At 45.7% G+C, this 16,492-nt stretch overlaps 1 protein-coding gene across 2 annotated transcripts in view; it reads left to right on the top strand.

Moving 5' to 3' along the window:
* LOC146193150 (protein arginine N-methyltransferase 1-like) overlaps window positions 1–11,360 on the top strand; it is a 45,321-nt gene extending 33,961 nt beyond the window's left edge. For both annotated transcript variants that reach the window (XM_084602585.1, XM_084602584.1), the window contains 3 exons: window positions 840–1,106; window positions 7,995–8,116; window positions 10,612–11,360. In XM_084602585.1, the coding sequence (XP_084458711.1) occupies window positions 840–1,106; window positions 7,995–8,116; window positions 10,612–10,695 (473 nt within the window). In that variant the 3' untranslated portion in view covers window positions 10,696–11,360. The remainder of the gene's footprint in view (window positions 1–839; window positions 1,107–7,994; window positions 8,117–10,611) is intronic.
* Window positions 11,361–16,492: the final 5,132 nt, after the last annotated feature.

Below are 16,492 nucleotides of genomic sequence, written 5' to 3'. Positions count from 1 at the left end.
GAAAACAGCTTCAAGCCAAGCCCAACATGGCGGCGATCGGACAAATTTTCTCTTCTCGGGGGGCATTTTGCGGCTGTCGTGATGTTTTGAAAACCGATTTTATCGTATTTCCCGACAGACTTCAGCGTTAATAATTTGGTTGCAGGTGCTCGAAAGGTTAAACCTTCAGAAAATGGGTTTCTCAAAATCTATTTTTTGCCCATTTTCGACTGTTCTAAGACCCGCGTCTCCCCTTAACAAGCCTTTTAAAGGCAATGTACACAAGTTTTACATGCAGTGGATGGTCAGCAAGAAAATTGGCCTCACTCCCACTGGGAGAAGGAAGAGGCCTTCTTCGGAGACAGTCTGTGATTTAATTTTGGCAGTGTGAAACATGACCTTTCCCAACATTTTGAAATACAATTTCAAGAAAAATGGACTATCAAATGTACTCAACTGAACTGGCAATGATGCTGTGATGTCAGCCATGCTTGGAGTCTAGTTTTTCCAACTGTGACGGCGACTAGATGAAGTAGGTGTTCTGTGACAAAAAAAAAAAAAAACATTTTGCTTGTGGTATTATACTTCACTTTATTTATTAATATACTTTGCTCATTATATTCTTTGTAGACAATGTTTTGGACATGGTTGCGAAATCTCCTCGTAATTTGCGCACATCCTACTTCAAGCCTTAGTTTGAAAAAAAAATTGTGCACAAGTAAATTCGGTACTTGGTTGTTTTCTTCTGGTATCTTTCCTTTGTTGTAAATTTTTCTTTGTCTGACATTTAGTTAGCGAAGCTGTATATGTAAAGAAGGCTTGCAGCCCTGACACTGCCCGTCTCCCCTTTATGCCTGCAGGGTGGGACAGTGTGTATGGCTTCAACATGAGCTGCATTCGCAAGGTGGCCATATCAGAGCCTCTGGTGGACGTGGTGGACCCCAAGCAGGTGGTCACCAATGCCTGCCTCCTCAAGGAGGTGGACCTGTACACAGTGCGGGTGGAGGACCTCTCCTTCACCTCACCTTTTCACCTGCAAGTGCGCCGTGATGATTACATCCAGGCCTTTGTCACATTCTTCAACGTCGAGTTCACCAAGTGCCACAAGCGCACGGGATTCTCTACTGGTGAGCACGCCTGCCTGCAGGATGTCCTCATTCGTTGTGTTCTACACAGATCCCGTATCATCATAACAGTATATCAAAGGGCTTTGCCGTCTGGATTTAAACTAGTTGCTTTTTTGATTGACAAACACAGCAGCAGGAACCCTGTCAGTTCACTGCCTAGTGCCATTTGCTCTGAACGGAAAGGCCTGCTACAAAATCAAGTTTTTTTTCCTCACTTTCGCGCCACACTTGCACCACAATTGCACCAAAAGGCAATTGGAAAATATTGTCTAAAGCAAGATTGCAGCTGGCATTTGTAAATGTAGCTGCACACTGCTTTTGAGACTGCCAAAAAGGTAGAGGTATGGAAATATTCAAACTTTCAAATAGTTTGGAAACACTATCTGCTCTTTTAATTTCACTTGTACTGCACGTTTGATCTCGAAGTCCTGATCAAATGTCCAAAATTCACAGATATACCGGTTCCCCAGAATTCGGGGTCAGAAGTGTCATTTTTAAACAGCGCTCACTGACTTGCATGATTGCCAGTGCATGGCAAAAGCATGAGCATGGCCTGCATGTGTAATGGTAGGCCTTGCATGGAAGAAATTATTTTATGGCAATTTCGAGAGCCTCCTTGACTACTTTGTGCACGTGGATCGGAATAGAAAAGCATAGCATCCTGCGCTGCGTCACTATGTTGTGCCTTAACACAGGCAGGCTACCTGCAGCACGCAAAGACTCCGGTGTATTCTCAGCAGCCGCTTTCGCCCTCTGCATCTGGCTCTCGATACGTTCCTCTAGGCCATTTATGAAGAAGGGTCTTAAGGGGGGACACGGGTCTTTTGAAATAAAAAATCTCGAAAAAATTACTTTTTATAAAACGTGATTTGCGAATCAGTAGCTCTTTATCTAGCTATCTGCTAAGTTTTTCATCTCTAGGGTCTGTATTTTAGTCACAATGCCAATTTATATAATCGATGTCGCCCAAATTTGGGCTGAAAACGACCCCCGAAATAACCATTTTCCGCGAGGCGTAGCTCCCATTTTGTGCGCGGCACCGTAGCCATCTTGGTCTCATTCGAAAGAGCCGCCTTTCGTCTTCAAATTGCCGCCTCTGCTGTTTACATTCGCCCATTGGTCGCATAAAAAATAGCAAAAAAGAAAACGTGGCATTTGCAATCCCATTGGCTTTCGGGGTGCACGTGACGATAAAGCGTCACCGCATTGGTGGAGCTGGCTGACGGCGGAGACGTGACGCCGGCCCCGCTTGGTTCCGAACCGCGAGGTGCGTTCACGGCAAGAATTTGTCAAAAAAGTGACAAAAATAGTTGAATAATCATCTCAAGTGATGCCCTGCCCCGGCTGTGCGCGCTCAGGCCAATAGTGTGCCGAACAATCGTGTGAGAGAGCCTGAAGTAGGCCTAGCGCGTTCCCCAGCACGGGAGACTGCTACTGCCAGCGGTCGCACCCGCCGCAACAGGCCGCAGATGCGCAGAAAGATAAGCTCAAAACAGAAAAAGCTTGAACTCGCGCCAACTCCAGCAACGAAGCGGTAGACTGATTGTTTTCGTGACGATGACGGCAGCGCGGTGGACAGTCTGCTTGGCAAGGCGGAGTTCACGATCGTCAGATCTGAACAGTTTGCCGAGATTGGCGAAGCGTGAAACATACGGCGGCGATATTGGCACTTTAAAAAGTGAACGGGGATACGAAATCGCCGTCAAACTTATTCTCCAATGCGTAAACTGCGGGACACGTCGTCTTCATAGAGCGCGCCGCGTGCTTGCGCCGCTCGGACCTCGTTCATAGTCCTTAGTGAATCACTTGCTTCCAGTGTAATGCAGAGCACTGGGAAGTGACAACTGAATGTGCTGCAACTGTAAATCAAAATGAAAGAAACGACACTTGGACGTTGGAAAGCAAAGAGACCACATTCCTGGAGGTTTCTAGCTATTCTAAAATTGTAAATGTGTGCATTGCACCTGTGAATGTCTGTTAAATAATCCCCTGTTTCTTTTTTGCTCTTTTCTCAAAACATGCATTGTCCATCACTTGCAGTTTTGCAGACTTAATATCTCAGTACCTACTGCTGATAGAGTAATACTTTTTCTTCAGCATGAAGCCAAATATGTGGAGCACACAATGTAGCAAGTAGATTTTTAATTTCGTGTTCAAAATTTTTAAAATGGCTTTTTTTTTGTGACCATTATATGCTATATTTTGACCTTTGAACTTTGTTATGCAATAAAACAGGAAATAATTGCTTAATCAATAAACTGCTTGCAACATTGTGTTCCTCATCCTTTCTAGTGTCCAGCAATGTGTTCATCTGAAGTTTTTCTTCAGTGGTCATTTTGTAACTGTTCTTGTAAGAATTAGACTAATTGGTGTAATTATCTCGTGAAATAATTGGATCACGAAAGAAATAATTGCAGTTTTGGAATCTGCACAAAAAAACGACACAAACCCACCAAGTTGCATCAATTTTGATTGGTAAATAACGAAAATAGTTTTAAGACCAGTGTCCCCCCTTAAGGGGGGACACGGGTCTTAAAGGCGGAAAAATCGCCCAAAAATCAATTTTTAGAAAACTGAAGTATTAGAATCTACAACTATTATTCTCTGATTCCACCAAGTTTCTCACCTCTCGTGTCAATATTTGAGGCGTAATATCAATTTATAACAAGTCGGCTGGCTCATTTCAAGCCGATATTTTCACAAAAATAGCGCATTTTCAAAAAAGTATAGCTTCCGTTCCACGGCCGCGCTCACGGCGATCTTGGTCTCTTTCGAAAGAGTGGCTTTTCGCCTTCAAATTTCGCGCTCCTGCGCGTCGTTTCGCTCATTGGGTCGAAACTAACAAAGAAAAGAAAAAAGGCCACAGCACACGTTCCTATTCGTTGCTTCGGTGCATGTGACAAAAAGGGACCCTGTGATTGGCCGTTCGCGTCTCGCGTCGTCTGCTGTGCGCGTCAGTGCAGTCGGAGCCGTGCCCTTAGACGCCATCTTGCCTAGTGCTGTCAGCCTCGAACGGCTCGGAGATGTCGCAGCGATGTCTACGGCAACGAGAAAGTTTGCGATGCGTCATAAATACGGCAAAAAAAGGAAAAAGGCGTCGATCGGCAATGCTAAGAAAGGTGCTTTGGTGTTGCGAGACGCCGAAAACGAGCAGATTCCTGCGTCCAGTGACCGTGTCGACGAACCTACGGATAAGCTAGGCCTAGCGGGCCCGTCAAGCGAGCACACTTCAGACGTCGTCAGCCGCGTTCGTCACGATACAACGCTTCTGGCGCCTTCCGATTTGGCAAGTGAAAAGAGAAAAGCCGACGCCAAACTGCGGGAGTTGGATTCAACGCCAGCAACGAAACGTAAGACAGACTTTGCCGCCAGCGATGCCGCGATCTGCCCGTTTGATGAGACGAGCTTCGCCGTGATTTGCATCGAGTCGATCAACAGCCTTCTTGACGGTGCAAAGTGTAAAACGTGTGGAGGGAGTGTTAAAATCGGCCGAGGTGATCGCGCATACGGCCTCGCTGTCAAGCTTTTCTCGACATGTGTCAACTGCGGCGACAAGGCATCGGCGTGGAGTTCGCCGCGTGTGGACGGAAAGCAAAGTGTAAATCCTTTCGCTGTGAACATTCTGGCTGCGCGCGCGATGCAAAGTACCGGCAACCGGCAGACTGCATTCAACGACATCTTTGCCGCGATGAATATTTCCCATCGTGGACTGCACACGAAAACGTGGCAGAGCTACGTAAAAGAAAAGCTGACGCCTGCCGCGACGCGTGCAGCCGAGAAAGTGACCGTTGAATGCGCGGAGTCAGTCTGGAAGCTGTACGATGAACTGAACGTTGACAATCCTGGCAACGTAGCCGTGTCCTACGATGGGACTTGGATGACTCGTGGGCATTCTTCCCACATCGGAGTCGGCACTGTCATCGAGCTTTTTACGGGGCTTGTCCTAGACTACGTTGTCCTGAGCAATTTTTGCGCAGGTTGTGAGCGGGGACCGAAAGTGGACGACCCCACGTACCAAGAATGGAGAGCAAGCCACGTCTGCCAGAAAAATACTGATAAAAAGGCTGGTGAGATGGAAGTAGAAGCAGCCCTAATCCTATTTAGAAGATCGCTCCAGAAGCACAACCTCAGATATACAACGGTGCTGTCAGACGGCGACAGCCGGTCCTTCCTCGCCCTGAAAGATGACCAAGTGTATGGCTACGTTGAGGTCACCAAAGAAGATTGCATTAACCGTGTTCAAAAGCGGATGGGGCAGCTCTCCGCAATCTGCTGTCAAAACAAAAAGGGTCAGGCTCGGTACCACTTGGTGGTAAAGGCAGACTAACTGGTGATCTAGTCAACAAGCTAAGTTCTTACTATGGCTGGGCACTCAAGTCCCACAGTGGCAACATAGAAGAAATGGCAAAAGCGGTGATGGCTACCTGTTATCATGTGACATCAAATGATCAGGAGTCTGATCACAGCCTTTGCCCAACAGGTTCAAGTTCCTGGTGCCGGCAAAATGCTGCCAGTGCCAAAGGAGAGCCAGCCCCAAGGCACCGCTACAGCCTTCCTAGTCATGTATGCAAGGCATTGCGACCAATTTATGAGCGCCTCTCTGACAAGAAGCTCCTTGAGCGATGTGCAAGGGGAAAAACCCAAAATAATAATGAGAGCCTACACTCTCTCATATGGGCACTGGCACCAAAAGAAAGGCACGCATCCCTCTTCAGTGTTGAGGCCGCAGTTGCAGAAGCAGTCTTGAAGTTTAATATAGGGTACCAAAGGACCTCGGTAGGAATTTTGAACGAGCTGTGTTTGAATCCTGGCCAGAGAAGTGTGCGGCGTATTGTAGAAAAGGACAAGCTTCGGTCCGTTGCATCTACAAGCAAGCTCGCATCGGCAGAAAATTTGCAGCGTGCTCTGAAAAAGCGCCACAAAGGTGGTAGGGCTCAAAATGACTATGCCCCTGGGGCATATTAACAATGTCTGGTAGTTGACATGTACATATTTTTTACTTTTAGTGATTAAAAATGACTTCCGTTTGTTTTTCTCATTTTCTCAAGATGTGAATTTTGGTCTCCTGTCAAGTTGGTGAATGCGATATCTCAACACCCATTGCAGATACAGCAATGATTTTTGTTTCAGCATTAAGCCAAATATGTGGAGCACACAATGTTGCAAGCAGATTTCTTAATTATTGCTTTAAAATTTTTTAAAATGGCACTTTTTGTGACCACTGTGTTTCCATGTTATGACTACTAAACTTCAATGTGCAATAAAATGAAAAATAATCATTAAATCAAAAATCTGCTTGCAACATTGTGTTCCTTATTCATTCTAGTATATAGCTATATGCTAATAAGAAGTTTTTGTGGAGTGGTTTTTTTCCTATTGTTTTCACAGCAAGTGCACCATTGTTCTTAATTATCTTAACGCCTAATTGGTTCAGAGAAAAACTGATTATATTTTTGGAATCAGCACCAGGAACTGCACACATGTGCCAAGTTTCATCACTTTAGTTCAAAAAAAAAGAAAATGGCTTTAAGACCAGTGTCCCCCCTTAAATAAAGTACTCGAAGCCAGACCGCACTGATGTATTCTGTAGAGGGCTCAGCACAACTCAGTGTAGTTATTTGGACGGGCTAGCTTAATTGCCTTTTTTGTGCATCATTGCCGTTAGAAGCAATGGTAATAAGGGAATGCTCGTTTTTGTCATCACGGTAACCTAGAGCGCGCAGTCGGACGGAAAAATTGAGCGTGAGCACCCTCCGCCATGGCTTGCTTGGACGCCATGGGGTGCAATGCATGTAGGCTCTCGTTACGCTCATTTTTTCCCATCAGTTACATCTTGCGGTCTTTCCTACCATCGTTAACCATGGAAGTTGAATGTTATTTTCACGCGGGGCGTGCATTCGTGCACGGCATGAGATGACCTGCGTGTCACAGTATGTCAGGGAGTGGCGTGGACATGATGAAAGCATGATTGGCCGAGATAGTGGTTACAGCTTAGCACGGTCCACTTCTGCGGGGCACCACAGTGCATGCGGTGACCGCCATGTGCAATTTGCATGCTTCCGGCGGCATGCACGCCTCCTGCATCGTCATCAGTCAGCACTCCAGCCCTGGCGACCGGCTCGCCATATTGGATCGTGCTGGCTTGTGGGCATGGGCAGAGCATGGAAGCTGATCACAGTAGCAGATTGCGCTATCCTATAACTCTCTATTATCAGCATAAAACGAAACATGGGGAGCGGTGAATTTTGGGATTTGTAAAGCGGACTTTTCACAGAAATGTGATTTTTTTTTTTTAAGTAATGACTTTTTCGGATTGTTCGAGTAGTGGAACCAATTCCAGAGTCCCGTCAAGACCAAAAAAACGGTCGGCGACTGTATCAGAGGAAGTTATTAGTGCAAAAGATATGATTCTTGCATTGTGTGCATTATTTTTCATTTCAGAGTTTTAAGATCACTGATGAGATGAAACTTGGATGTAGGGTTGATAATTTCTTGTTTTACTACAACCACAGGGAGAACTTGAATTTGCTAGCTCCACCGGCCAAAAGTTTGCCGCAGCCCTCCTTTTTACGTGCCCCAAAGGCAAAAATGTTGCCTTGGAAATAATTTTTTTTCTTTACGAGACCTGAAATTTCTGCTGTAAATCGCGTTTTCTCCTGCTAGAAAAGTTCCTGCAAGAGGCTTGGATGTCATTTTCACCGCTGCTAATGAAATGGGTTGCAGCCATGTGCTCTGCATGATGTACCTTCTGCCTTCCTGAAATAGCACGGGGTACCGGCACACTTGTGTGGGCCAGGAGGTTTTATTGGCAACACTTATGCCAGGCATTGCATTGTTGCAGTCGTGCTGTGCTTGGCCTCTTTTGACTGGCCGTGTTTTTTTCTGCAGCCCCTGAGGCAGCATACACCCACTGGAAGCAAACTGTGTTCTACTTCGATGACTACATGACAGTCAAGAAAGGCGAAGAGATCTGTGGCGTGTTCAGCATGAAGCCCAACCCCAAGAACAAGGTGACTATGAGTCTCGTGCATTTGGCAACTGCCATGCCCCTCCCTCCCTCCCTTTTTTACTATGAGTCTCGTGCATTTGGCAACTGCCATGCCCCTCCCTCCCTTTTTTTTTAATGGCTGTGAGTGTGGCACCCCGTGTTCACACCACCAGTGAAAGTCTGTTTTAAGGGGAGATGCTCCTCGAAGATACTTTTTTCTTAATATTCAACCTATGATTATGAAACTTATATCATTGATAAGGATTTTAATGCAGATTCCAAATATGGTCTTAGTTTTTATGTAGCATGCATAGTTTTTGTGTAATAGAGTCTTCAAAAGTAAAATATAGGGCTTTTTGTGCACACTTTTTTGAGGATTAAATTTATGTTTAGAGTAGCTTGCAATAGCTCATTTTGCATCTTAGGTTCAGTAGTATGAGCAAAACTACTTGAAATTTGATTACAATATCCTGTATTTGCAAAAAAATTCACTAACATCAAAAGTGTACATTCTGGGTGCTGCTAGTCAACATTTTGAATTTTTGCCAAAAAATGTAGAAGAGATATTGACAATCCAGATAGATATGCCCATTCTGCATACTTTGAAGAAGCTGTGTGCAAAATTTTATCCAAATCTGAGAATTCTACGCACTTGAAAGTTTGTGCACAAAATGTAAAAAATGCTGAAAATTAGAAGTGGAGAAAAACGCATCTGAAAGTTTGAAACATCTGCATTCTTGAAAAACATGACACAAGCACATGAAATTTATTCACAAAATACAAAAATAAAAAATACAAAAATACGAAACTGCAGGAGATGCTGTCGGAGAGAAGGCTTACTCTTCCTCTCCAAGCAGACGGCAATGGCGGGCGCTCCCGCGTTCTCGAGAGGCAGACGCGCGAAAGTTGACGATGTGCGCGAACAATTGCAGTTTCTCGAGTCACCTTGGCTCAATAAAATGGATTTTTTATTAACTTCGCGTTCGAATTTTCCCTTGATTTTTGGGGGGATTGTAGCTGAATGCCCAAAGATAATTTTGCAGTAAAAAACCGAAAATTGAAAAATGTCGTGAAAAACTCGCTTTTTCGACGTGCATCTCCCCTTAAAGTGTCACTTCTTAGGTGCAAGAAATGGCACCTAAAGCTTGAAGGGGCGAAATGTATTGCTTTTATTTTACCTAATTGGTATTTGGGATTAATTTCCTAAAGCAACCCAGGCTATGAGAGATGCCGCAGTTGACAGCATGGGGATCTTTAATATGCACTAATGGCACATGGACGGCTTATATTTTTTTACTCTGCCAAGGCTCGGTCGAAGCGACCCTCAGGTGGTGTTAATCTAAAAAGCCCTCCACTAAGGCATCCTGCATTGCCTTAGTTGCTTTGTAACATTAAACTTCATCAATGAAACCACCATTATTATGATGTTGAAGGGAACCACAAGCTTGTTCAACTAGAGTTTGAACTACAGGAGCCCAATGGGAACGAGGGGGTGATAAGAGTATTGTGTAGGTGACCGCACTGGAGCATTCAGCTCGCGCAAGGTCCTTTCATACATGTGTGGCTGTTGAGCACTGAAAGCAAGTGATAGATATCTAGTAGCCCCCATCATTGGTCAGTTCCACTCTTTCCCCCTATTTTTCTGAGGCCACCACAATTCATCTTTTCAACCCAAAAGGAAACAACACTTCAGCTATCTTCAAAGTGGTCAAAAGTGCATGCCAGTGCTCTCTGTCAACAAACTTGCAGCAGAGAGCAAGAGTGCACCGCAACATCGAGCTGACCTGTAAATTTTAATGTTATGATACTTGCTTTCTTGTTGGCCTGAGCGATGCTGCAGTGATTCAGTGGCCAGCGCATTCTGCACTGCCACAAATGCCAATGTCTTCAATCTGTGCAACTGTTTGTGCTCTGCATGGACTGAAGAGCATTACATTACAACATGAGATGGGTCAGCTGGATGTGTGGATACACTCTCAATCTCTGCTGTGCACCTGCTGATAAAACTTTGCATTTTTGCTCAGTTTGACCAGTACTCGCACACTCCATTTTACTTTTGATGCACCTTAATGAAGAAAACGTGAGCGAAGTCATGATTGCCATGGCAGATGCCCAACTTGCTGTTGTTGCAACAGGACAATCAAACTGGGCAGCAAGAATATGGGTTGTGACAAGTGGCATGTGCTGGTGACATGCGGTTATCAGCTACAATGGAAAGCCGTGACAGACACTTTGGCGTCCACATGGCACCTGTGACTGCATGACAACCGTAATGCCAAAGCAGGCGGATTGTTCGACAAGTACTGATGTGCTCTTGGCTGGACTGTAGTGAGCAGGTGGGCCACGATGTTCCACCAGTGGAGACCCACTAGATTGAACGGAACAGTGTCTGTGCTTGTATATTTTAATTGTCAAGCATTTTCGGAAATTCAGATCCATGCGAGTGTTATCAGCATGATGTGAAGAGATTTGACTTATGCAGTCACATGCTGATGAGGTGGGTGCTTCTTTGCGCAGCGGGACCTGGACTTCAGCATAGACATCGACTTCAAGGGTGACCTTTCGGAGCTGTGCGAGAGCTTTTCGTACCGGATGCGCTGATGCTGACCACAGCTGCTGCGGCAGACACGGGGTCTCTGCCACCAGCAGAGAGAGGGGACCTACCTCGGGGAAGGGGGGAGGGGGCCTACACTGTGCCACCAGAGGGAAACACTAAAGCAACATCCTCACCATCCATTCTTTCTTCAGTCCCCATTTCTGTGGCCAGACGTGGGCCGCCAATTTTTCTGTATTGCATGCGCTTGTGCCAGTGCCCGCGTGTGCTGGTATACACGCAATCTGGTGCCGGCATGGCAGTTGAATAAGGTGCTTCGGCCATGCTGCTGTGGAAGCGTGCGCATCTTGACCTTTTTATCATATTTTTGTTTTAACTGTATGTGCATACCATTTAGCTGCAGAAAAAAAGCCTGACACAAGGCAATTGATTACTAGTCCATCTGGGAATTGCTGAGTGATTGGGAGCAAGCAGACTGTAAGATGGCTACGCTTGACACTTCATGAATTTTCATGCAGCACATGTGTCCACCAGGCAGAACAGGCAATTTTTTTCCTTTTGCTCTCCAGTTTACTTATAGCTGACAAAGGCTGGACGACAACATGCAGCACTCACGCTAGTGTGGATTTCTATTTGCTGTTGCTATTTTTCTTTTTTGTTTTATTCTGCAGGTTGTGTGCATGTGTGCTTCCAATAAACAGGTGTGCACCGAGTCCGTGTTGCTGTGTTGAATCCTCCTGCCTGAGTGTGAAGGGTCTTGCTGGTCCTGCTGCAGCGCAAGGCATTTGGTTTTGATGAACTGGCTTCACAAGTTTCTGAAAAGAATCGGGGGAGAAACCCTTGAATAGCGTTTTATCGCAAAAGCTGTCATAGGGATCTTGAACAATGGGCTGGTACAAGTGCAACAAGCAAGATGTGCTGTGGAGTCACCTATCCCATAGTAGCTGCTTTGACCATGTTTTTGCAAGCTGGCAATCCAGGCATATCTGGGCAAGCACAAAAGCTGTGAGATGGTTTAAAATGAATTGCAGTTTGCAGCTTAGAGCTCCTGTTTCCTGTGCTTCTTGTTGCAGTAGTCATACCTGCCAACCTTTCCAATTCTCTCGGGAGACTCGAATTTTCACTTGACTGTGACTGCACGAGCACTGCTCTACACGCGAAAAATTATCTGCGCATGCAGGAGTAGCTTTTTGCAGAAATCCTTTAACCTTATGCACCAGCTTATGCACCAAAGGGGTGCCAACCTGACTCATTCAAACTCCCATACATCCATGATCTTTCAGAACCCAACGTGTGGTTGTGCCCAGTGTGTACAAAGGGTTTCACCAGCGAAACGCTGAAAGAGGAGTTGCTGGGCGAGAACTGTTTCCTGTACAAGTTTAAACGTGATAGCATTGAGGTCTCATTCAGTGGAAAAGGCGGCGTCTAGTCTCGCACTGCTGTGTCGAGATATCTGATTGGTTGAAGGATTGCGACACTACAAGCTCTTGACATGCGGGTGCCCCACAAGTCGTAATGGTGATGACATTTTGTACTGTACAATTCCTCATTGGTTGACAAGGTCTTATCATTTGAACACCATTACATAGGGCCCTTTGTAAGAAAAGCTGCAGTGAAACGGAGTGGTCAAGTTGGGACTCATACCTCTGCTTCCTTGCATTGAAGTGCGTCATAACTAACAATCTGGCCTTATTTAATTAAAATAGGCTGCATCGTGTGAAAACGTAGCCATTGGCATCCTGCTATCGCTGTCCGCACATCAAAATTTTGGGGGATGCACACATGCAAAAGGCATCCAGACAGAAGGTCAACTATACTGGGGATCATTCGTTCAGTGGGATAGTGCAGGGATTTTATGAAACTGGCTCATACGGCATATAGCAAATAAAGCAGTTCGTGTCTGCGAAGTGATACTGATTTAAAGGGCTCCTGAAACTGTACTTGCGGCAATATTTTAACGTAATAAATCCATTCAGGTGGTCTGTGTGAGTTTACGAGTGAAATGTAAGCTTTGCGTGGAGCCTATGGTTTATAAATCTTCAAATTGCGCTCGTGGTGACCACTCATCAGAGGTTGGTATTCATACTGGTTAGCGGCTGGCCTTCGGCTGCTGACGTAAGGCCAAGGTAGGAGGCCAACCTTTCACAAAATGTCCTATCCAGCAACATAAAACATGACCTGAATTGTTTCAAATGTCGGTCCGTAATGTTGCCAACGTTCTTCGTGAAAAAATTAGGTGTCCCTCAGAATATTGTGCGAAAATCATGTCAATCTCAGAAGAAACGCTGCACCTAAGAAACTACAAAACGACACCACTGCGCTGCGCACAGGCACATTGCAGGATCTTTCAGCAAGCTTGTATATTCCTAAATGAGGTCCTTCTTTCATAGTGATCGTCGCAAGTCGAGAGAAATTTCAACAAACAGCAGAAGTGGAAAAGAAGGCATGCTCATGTTGCTGATAATTTCTCTGTAAATTTAGTTCGCTCTGCCTCCTTTGCGCGAACATACAAATGCATTCGCTAAACCATGCATGGTATTTGCCAACCTCGTGGGCAGCGAACCACAGCCCTTTGGGCCATATTTGAATGCCGAGCATTGGGTCCCAGCTATCTTTTGCCGATAGTTGGTTGAAATTGTGGCCAGCCATTAGCGTAAATCGAGGACCTACATTTGGGCGTGCATTTGCTTTCTGAAAATACGGGCTGCTAGGCTCTGCCAAGTTATTTTCAGATGGCATATTTCATTTGGGTTGTTTCCCTTCTAGATTACTGTGTCTAAAGTCCAGATAATATTTTCGGGGAAGCGGAGGCGATGACCTCACTAGAGAACTTTCAAGAGCGTTAGCTCGTATCACGTTTCTCGTTTTCTTGGAGCCTGCTACCACCTCCCTTCTGCATGAAATTCTGAAGTCCGAGGAGTTCAGGACGGCGGCCCCCACAGTAAATTGATGACAACCCAATTGGAGATTGATTTGTTATGTCAGTATATCCAATTGGTGATATCGCTGATATATCTAAGATAGCCGTCAATTGATGTTACCAATAAATCTAAGAAAATGACGTCATTAATTCATCCGAGATGACGGCCGTCACGTGACTATGACGTCATAATTTAAGATGGAAGTCACATTTGGGTGAAAAGACGTCATAATCCAATATGGCTGATAGAAGTGAAACCACGTGATTAGGACGTAAAGATCAACGTTACTAGAACAAAAAAAAAAGCTTGTTCTAGTAACGTTAGTAAAGATGGTGACATAGTTTTGGAATCTCAAATCCGAGATGGTGGCCAGATTTGGGTGCCAATGACGACGTCATAATATAATAGCGTGAAACCAAGTGATTGTGATCTCATAATCAAAGAGCGGCATAGTTTCGGCAGCTGAAATAGAAGATTGCGGCCAAATTTGGGTGCCAGTCCTGACGACACGATCCAATATGGCGGAATAAAGTAGAACCTTGTTATGGTGTCCGGGGATAAAATGGCGCCACAGTTTCGGTTTCCGAAATCCAAGGCAGCTCTGTTTGTGACAACGTCATAATCCGAGATGGTGGCCAAATTCGGGCGCCATTGATTGATTGATTGATTGATTAAAACTAATTTCCCACGGTTTAGGAGGCCCCCTACTCCTCGATCCTGGCACGCAGGCCTGAGAAACGGGGGCTAGAACCTTCGCGACTAAGGACTGTTGAATACGCGTAGATTGGTTATTCGCGGCATCAGCCGCCAGGCGGACGGCTTTTTGCTTGTCAGCGGGGACGTCGCTTCGCAGCAGGGCTAACCAGGCTTCTCTACTTTTAATGTTGTTTCTAGCTCCCGGAGACTAAGGGCATCCCCAAAGTATATGGTCGAGGGTCCCCCTCGCTTCGCAGGCTTTACATTTATCATTTTTCTCTCGTGTTTATGGGTGTGAAACAACCAGACAGGGTTTGGGAAATTTCCGGCTTGTAATCGCCGCCAGGCTATGGCCTCTTTATTATTTAAGCTAGGATCCGGTGGCGCCATCAGACGTTTTCCTAATCTATAATTTTCGATTATTTCTTTATAGGCTTGCAAACGTTCATCCATCACCTGGTAGTCGGGCGGCTCCGTGTTTGCCCGGAAGTAGAGATCTCGGGCTAAATCATGGGCCGCCTCGTTGCCGGGGACGGATGTGTGTGCTGGGACCCAAATTAGGGTGATTTTGTGATCGATTTTAGCTACAGCCGTTAGAACACGGGCGGCTTCTTGCGAGACCCTGCCTTTTCCGATATTCCAGAGAGCAGTTTTACTGTCGCTAAAGATCAATCTAGTCTTCATTCCGACGCAAGCGAGCGCTATTGCGACCTCCAGCCTTGTCTATGTTTCTGCTTCGGATGGTGGCGGAGACGACTGGTGCGCCGCTACCATTGACTACCGCGGCGACTGCCGCCCCTGATCGGCCGCTTGCAGCGTCTACGTAGGCAACGTCTTTTACTCTGAATTCTTTTGCTCTTTTAACCAGTGCTTCTCCTCTCTTCCGTCTCTCCTTGTGGTATTCTGGGTGCATGTTGCGGGGGAGAGGACGGACAATGATGTTCTCGCGACATTGTGGTGGTGGGGCAACCTTGTCGGCTGTGCCCCTCTCTGTTTCTCGACCCACCCATTCTAAGATGGTTCGACCCGTGCTCGACCTACTTAATATTTCATATTGGGCGATTCTCACCGCTTCAGCAAGTTCCGTCCAGCTATTATGCACTCCCATTTCTATCAGGCATTCCGTAGAGGAGGAGATGGGTAGACCCAGCGCCCTCTTGACGCAACGCCTGATGAGTGCGTCTACCATCTTTTTAATCGGTCCTGATGTTGAGGAACGGTGTGGCATAGCATATTCAGCTTATTATGTACGCCTGCATCAGTGTGAAGAGGCTTCTCTCTTTGAGGCCTCTGCCTTTGAATGCAATCCTAAATATCCCTGTTACTTGCGTCGCGTAGGTAGTGAGTTTTTTTTTTTTTTTTTTTTTTTTTTTTTTTTATCGTTACGTCGTTATATCCGTCCTCTTGAATAAAAAGTCCGAGGATTTTGATTTGCTGGACTTTTGGTACGGTTTTGCAGTCGACCGTAATTTATACCTTAATTTCTACGCCCTTCAACCTCATTGATTTTGGGTTATATATGAAAAGTTCGGATTTTTGCGGAGAGCCCCTTTCGTCCGCGTAGGACACAATGGTTTTTGCCGCCGCCTGTAGGCGTTCCTCTATGCTGCCGTCGCTGCCATTATTCATCCAGAGATAACGTCGTCCGCGTAAATGCTGAACTTTAGATCTTTTATGAATTTAAGAGCAAAGGGAAGGGCTCTCATCACCACGTTAAAGAGGAAGGGGGGAGCACCGAGCCTCCTTGCGGCGTTCCTTTACTTGCCAGATGGACAGTGGGGGATTCTAGCTCCTGAAACTTTTGTTTCAACGTACTGTTTGTTAGGAAATCCATTACGTAAATATATGTCCTCTCGCCGACTCTTAATTCGTGCAGTCCCGCGAGAATACCTGGTTTCTTACGTTGTCAAATGCTTTTGTTAGATCTAGTGCTAGAATTACCTTCGCGTCTCTGGATTTCGAGTCAATTATGTCATGTAATCGGAGCATCACGTCCTGTGTGCACAGGCCCGGTCAGAACTCGACCATCTCGTGCGGCGACAGGTCGTTTTTCACTATGAAATTAGTTAGCCTTGTTTGGACTACGTGTTTCATAAGCTTTCTAATGCATGAGGTTAGAGAAATAGGGCTGAGGTTTTCCGATTTCGGTGGCTTGCCAGGTTTTGGAATTAGCACAACGTTTGCAGTTCTCCACTGCTGGGGAAGACGACCGCTACTCCATACTTCT

This window comes from Amblyomma maculatum, chromosome 4 (assembly GCF_055883805.1).
Source record: "Amblyomma maculatum isolate TAMU_Amacu chromosome 4, ASM5588380v1, whole genome shotgun sequence".
NCBI classification, from domain to species: domain Eukaryota; kingdom Metazoa; phylum Arthropoda; class Arachnida; order Ixodida; family Ixodidae; genus Amblyomma; species Amblyomma maculatum.
The sequence above is the reverse complement of the archived record's forward strand: the minus strand, read 5'-3'. Positions and strand labels throughout refer to the sequence as shown.